Source organism: Colossoma macropomum, unplaced genomic scaffold, assembly GCF_904425465.1.
Source record: "Colossoma macropomum unplaced genomic scaffold, Colossoma_macropomum, whole genome shotgun sequence".
In the NCBI taxonomy this organism is placed as follows: domain Eukaryota; kingdom Metazoa; phylum Chordata; class Actinopteri; order Characiformes; family Serrasalmidae; genus Colossoma; species Colossoma macropomum.
In genome coordinates this window covers 9,401,098-9,407,390 of record NW_023494800.1, presented here as the reverse complement: position 1 = coordinate 9,407,390, position 6,293 = coordinate 9,401,098, and the positions used below count along the sequence as shown (strand labels likewise).

The window sequence follows — 6,293 nt, the reverse complement described above, 5'->3', positions numbered from 1 at the left end:
TGAACACTGAATATCTGGATCATTCATAGTATTTGCCCTGAAATTCTCAAGCTTACACTATTCCTAGCCCATGCATTCTGTCATGTTAGAGATTATTTGAGTAATCCCTTACCCGCCCTTCATTGCTCAGCGTTTCTGAGAAAGTGTGGAGCAAAGTCTCCCTCACTCTCTCTAATGTGAGAAAAAAGCAAAGTGAGGTGGGTTTGTAATGAACGAGTGAAGGCGAGGCAGTGCGGCACACCTAGTGAGTCATTGTCAGCTTTCCGCAAGGCTGGGAGTTTGGAGCACAACTGATAAGAAGCTAAGGGAAGTCCCATATGGACTTTATTGTTGTTTAATGGTTTTTAAGGCTCGTAGAGTCTGTTATGATGAAAAGGAGGTTCCGTTGTACAGAAGCAGAGTGAGGAGTGGCCGACTGCCTTGGTTTTTTTTTCCAGAAGTTTTAAGATTTTTATTTGCCTTACTACACAGTCGGTGCATCAGAATGCTGAATTGTACTGCTGTACTCATAATTGTAGAAAAATGCAGGTTAATAACAAATACAAATGATAAGAAATCAGTGAACATTGCAAGGTTTAGACACTATATGTTACAAAAGCCAACACAAGTTATAGACACCTTAATAAAATGACACAGTAACTAGTTTATTGTCCTCACTCTGAGTTATTGTAGCCTAATAAAATCCCATAACAAAATGTCAACTACACCATGCCGTGCAAATTTCTTTATTCCTTTAACTTATATAACCACTGTGCATTTATTATTTTGTCTGAGCTATGCACTATGCAATTGCATGAAGCTCAAACCCGAAATATTAATGTGCAGAAGCTTGCTACACATGCAGAGCGTGCTGGAACTGCAAAGTTTGCTTGCTTCGTTTTATCAGGCTTGCTCATAGCCTCTGGCTCTGGCTTATTTCAATAACTTGAATGCTTTGAGCAGGAGGAGCAAGTAAGAGTGCCAGAGAGAGCCCTCCAGAGTGCACGGATTTAGAGAAAGAGCTTCTTGCAAGCTACTGCAAATATGCCAAGCAAAAAGAGAAGCCATGGACGTCGGAAGAAATCCAAACAGGTATGCCACTCACATGCACATACATTCACTAACTCCTTATACTTTTCTTTATTCATTACGATTCAACTCTGTGATTGTCAAAGCATAACCTACACGTAATGTACAGACGACAAGCTGTCTACTGTAAGTCACTGTCATTTAACAAAGGTCAATCTTTTGGTTACTAACCAGAGAGACAGCTTAGCTCAGTTCTACATGTTTTGCATTCCAATGTTAATTGGGGTTGTGAGCTGAAATTCCAACTCATGTTGTTGACTAAAATTTAACTTAAATTTCAACCCACAAACAATGAGTACCGAACAATCTTCTTACTGTAATCGGAATCACCCTGACAACTAAAAACACACAATATTTCTAATAAATATATAAAAGAATAAAATAAGTGTCTTATATGTTGAACCGATGCTTCGCAACCACCTGTTGTTTATGTTGGCATAATTAGAGTTCATTTTAGGGACATGATGGCAAATGGGATGTTACTACTAAGCAATCTTGCATGATGTCTATACCACATTTAGTACTATGTCCTTTGTTATGCATTCATATAACAATGAACAAACTGTCTAAGATCTAAGAGGCCTTTCCAAACCAAGAACATGAAAGTATCTGCCAAAAAAAAGAAAGAAAAAAAGCCTTGCTAAGTTAGCTTGCAAGGAATTTGCTATTGCGCAACACTCTGGGCGGGCCCAGCTGAAACTAGCCTAACATGTAATAGACTACTGGCCAGTTTCTCCGACCCAGATTAAGTCCAAGCCTAGACCAAGATTAATTTTTAATGATAAAACACCACCAGCATTGGATTTCAGTCTTCACTTAAAACTAGTCTTTGTCCGTGTCTGGGAGACTGGCTGATAAAGTTTGTGTTCATGAATCATTGAACCAAGGCTGGTATGACAGCTTATTCACAAATAAGTTGTTTTTTATTACTGTGAAATAAAAAGGCATAAGACTGACCGTGAATATCTTCTGTACAATACAGCTTCTTATTTTAAAGTGGTTATGGCTTTGGGTAGCAACCTAATGACCTGTGAAATGAACTGTATTAATACAAAACAAAAAAAAGTGTAACAAATCTACTCTGCTGCATAATATTTCTATAATCATCTATAATACCTTCACCTCAATTGTTTGTGTTTGTGTTCCCTCACAAAATCTGATGCATTCGCAAGGAAACGCAGAATCACTGCAAGAGAATGTAAAATTATTGCGAGAGAACACAAACCATTTGCATGAGAACACAAAACTATTGCATGGGAATGCTATTACATTTTTTAACAATAGCCCCTAAGGAGCTCTGTAGTTTGCTTAGGTTTCTGTTAATTGCAATAAATAAAAACTAATTAAAAATGTGTAAATTATTTAGATATTTCCTCACAACAAATGGATGTGAAAAAACTGAAAGTTAAAGCAGAGCTAACGTTGTTTAGCCTAGCAGGCTGAAAATGCGCCGTTAACATTTTCAGTAATATTAACGGGCCTTGTATGCTACCTAGCTGTTTATTAGCCGTTTATTCTGCCTGCTTAAGAGTAGACTGAAATATTTACCAGCTAACGTTACTTACTTATTAAAAATAGTCTGTGTGGTCCAACCCGTTTTAATTTAGTAACGTTGATGTGCAAAGCCTAAACCTTTTAGTTAGCATAACGGCTAATCAATGTATCGACCTGGCTAGCAGCACTTGCTAACTTCATCTTCTGAGTTAACGTTATGATTTTCATACTTTATTAATGCTAAAACATTCATATTGTTCTGCAATTTTAGAAACACAGCAAGTCCAAGTATTCAGTCCAAAGGTGAAGAGGAGAAACGTTTCTAAATCTCTAAGGGGAAGAGTTTGGGGTCAAGCAAAGATGGATAGCATTTAGCATCGCCACATTGTATTCTTCTCATTTTTCGGACATACTAGTTGGTGTGGTGAATGAACTGATCCATCAATACGTTTTCAATCTTTTTATGCCTGGGAACACGTTTCTCTCCATCGTTACAGTCCAGCAGTTTAAATTTTGATAAGTTACATTAAGCCACGTTAAGATGTATCATTATAACGTGTTTCAATTGAGAGGAAAAGGCTTAACGTAAAAATGAATGCTTTATCTTTGTGGTACAACTTTGTTCTGTTGGCCTGGCGCATTGTTTGGTTTTGCCAGGTCGTTGGTTTAGTATTAATCACAGTTCTCGCTCCATATTACAGAAGAATTCAACCTAACCAGGGTCATTCAGGGCGGTTTGCTCTGTTACTCCGTGACGACAGAAGTGTTCACAGCGGCTCTGGTAGGAAACAGACATCTGAAGAGTTTATGGCCTCTAAAAGCGCCCTCACAAAAATTTATTACAAGAAATAGTTACGCACACTCTGCTGATGTCTGATTATTGCGACAGTCTTTCGGCTTAAAACATTTACTAAGCCCACACTCACGGCGCAGAGATGCAGGGCGTTGTGTGGCGAAATCGTCCCAAGTAAAACTCAATTTTTTTCACATTTACCACTATTTCACCACCATCGTTGTTACATTTAAACACTCCGAAGACTCGCGTACTTTCATTTGTGGTTTTGGGTAGTAAATAACAAAATTATTTGCACTGCAAACACAGCAGCTCCTGGTTCCCATCATCACTACTATGAAGAAATCCAACTCGGTAAGCTTCTCCACAGTGAAGCGTTTCCAACCAAACCACTCTGAACAACTTTGTTGATATCGCGACTACTGGACCATGCAGAGGTTTTGGAAAACTGGTGGAATTCCCCTTTAAGATGCCGTGTTACTGGTGATCAAAGAAGAAAGTTGTGCAGTTCCTGTGAATTTGCAGGACTGGAGCTGACTGTACAGAGTTAGGCAAAGATTGCTCAGCGTGTCTGCATGGACGGGAGTGGCGTTTGAGGAATGCGAGACGACCTGATGAAGTGATCACAGGTCTGGGGTTGTAGTTTACTTTCGTGTTTTGGAGGAGAGTTAGTCTTATCCAGCACGTCTGCCTCTCCGGCTCCGTTTGCCCCATGGCCTACGCTGCGTACTACATGAGAACCGTAAGTAGATCACACTGGAGGAAAAGCGCTGGAGGCTCCCCGAGCAGGGCGAACAGCATTCGGCTAAACCAAACTGTCCTCTGGGCGTGTTTGACTTGGTGCGTTGAAGCTGGCGGAGCTCGCACGCACACATTAGTCTCCACACGACTGGCTGCGAAATAAATCACGATGACTTGGGTCGACCTTTCAAATAGTACTAGAAACTTGAGATGGTTGAACTCGGACGTTTTCTAGGCTCTTCTTTTGTAAAGGAAATGCTTGTGCTTAGAACCATGAGTTCTGTATACACCATTTCATGCTTAAATGGTTCTTTGCATGGTGAAATGGTTCTTGGAGAATGGTTGTGTATGGTTCTATATAGAACCTTTTTAAAAATTGTTCTATATGGTTCTATATAACACTAAAAAGGGTTCTTCTATTGTTGCAATGTCAAGCTTTTAACAATAGAAGAACCCCTATTGGTGCTATATAGAAACCTTTTCAAAAAAGTTCTTTGCATGGTGAAATGGTTCTTGGAGAATGGTGGTAAATGGTTCTATATAACACTAAAAAGGGTTCTTCTACTGTTGCGATGTCAAGCTTTTAACAGAAGAATCCTTTTTGGTGCTATATAGAACAGTTTTCAAAAAAGTTCTATACAACACATTCTCCATAAACCTGAAGAAACATTTCACCATGCAAAGAACCAATTAAGCATGAAGTGGTTCTATATAGAACTCATGATTCTAAATAGAACCATTGCCTTTGCTAAAGAACCCTTGAAGAACAATATTTTTCAAGTGTGTAGACTTGGACATTTGCGTCTTTGAAAGTTCTGGATTACCGTTTTACCTACTTGAAAATATCCTGCAGTTTAATTATCACACCACTAGTACTGTACTGGAATGTTGGTAGATATCTGAGCTGGGTTTGTCATGCAGTCACTAGAATCAGATGAATGAAGTCAGGATAAGTGTATAAGATCAGCTGGGCTTTGAAAGGTAAGAGTTGCAGAAAGTTTATCTTGATGTTATTGATTAGAGATTGTAAATGTGTTAAAATAAGCGAATGACTGAGTTTAACCTGCATGTATGAAAAGTTTTCAGCATGTTAGAGTAAAAAAATATTTTATGGCGGTTTATGATGGTAACTGTCCATCTTGGTCATTGTCTAGACTCTCAAAAATAAGGGTGCCAAAAAGAGTTCTTTGAGTGACGCCAGAGAGGGAACCCCTGAAGCAGAGAGGAGCCACTTTTAGTTCTTTGTGCGAGTGTGAAGAACCTTTTTAAAGTTCAGAGAACTTCTGCATAATGTCAAGATTCAAGAAAAGAACCATAAAATTAGGTTAGAAGTAATTGCATCATGTGAAGGTTATTTAAACCTTTAAAAAGTCATTCATATTCACAAATCTCTTTTTCAAAAATGTTTCCAAAGTGCTTATTCTATGGTATCTCTCAAACAACCCTTAATGGCACCTTTTTAAGAGAGTTTCTATTTCTGAAACTGGATAAATATATTTCTCTCTGTCTTGCATCTGCAATGTGTTAGGGTCTCAAGTAGGATAATATTAGCATGGTGCAAACCAGTTCCAGGAGACCCCAAACACTGGACATTTTTCCTCTAATTCAACTGACCACTTTCAGGAAGGGCTTCATACATTTCAGATATGTTAGATCAAAAGTTTTTGAGAAGGTGAAACATAAAAGTGCAAAGGGGTCCTCAGGCCTATTACTGAGATCCGTTGATTGTGGGCAGGTCAGTCAGATTAATCAGATGCATATTTGAGTTATCTTGGAACTTTGTCTCCATCTAGTGCACAGTATGCATGTCCATTAGAGCATTCTGTACAAATGTGTTGCAGGTTATCAAGACCCCTCACATCAGTTCAGCCTTAATCTAAAGAATGTGACACTTTTGACAGTGGGTGTGATGAGTGAAGTTTGCTTTCACGTATACCATTGTATTTGCTTAGCTCAGCACCCAGGATTAAACTTTCAGAACTTGTGAATCTGATTGTTGTGACAGGTTAATTTCCCGAGGTGGACCGCTATGGCTCAGTCATGAGAACTGGTCTGACATAAAAGAACTCAGTGAGATCAGTTAGAAATATCAGTCGTGTGAGAGCATGTCTGTTGGCAAATCAGCGTATAAAACATTCTTGTGTGATACAGTGGTCCAAACATCTGAGACCACTAGGGAAAATGCTTGTTTTTTCAT

At 38.8% G+C, this 6,293-nt stretch overlaps 1 protein-coding gene across 8 annotated transcripts in view; it reads left to right on the top strand.

The window, feature by feature from the left end:
- The first annotated feature begins 939 nt into the window (after positions 1–939).
- Positions 940–6,293, top strand: part of cast (calpastatin) — a 52,456-nt gene continuing 47,102 nt past the window's right edge. For 2 of the 8 annotated variants that reach the window (XM_036588486.1, XM_036588483.1), the window contains exon 1: positions 3,479–3,709. In XM_036588486.1, the coding sequence (XP_036444379.1) occupies positions 3,692–3,709 (18 nt within the window). In that variant the 5' untranslated portion in view covers positions 3,479–3,691. Of the gene's footprint in view, positions 1,072–3,478; positions 3,710–3,772; positions 4,098–6,293 lie in introns of those variants that run through there. The other 6 variants (XM_036588485.1, XM_036588481.1, XM_036588459.1 and 3 more) reach the window with 5 other exon arrangements.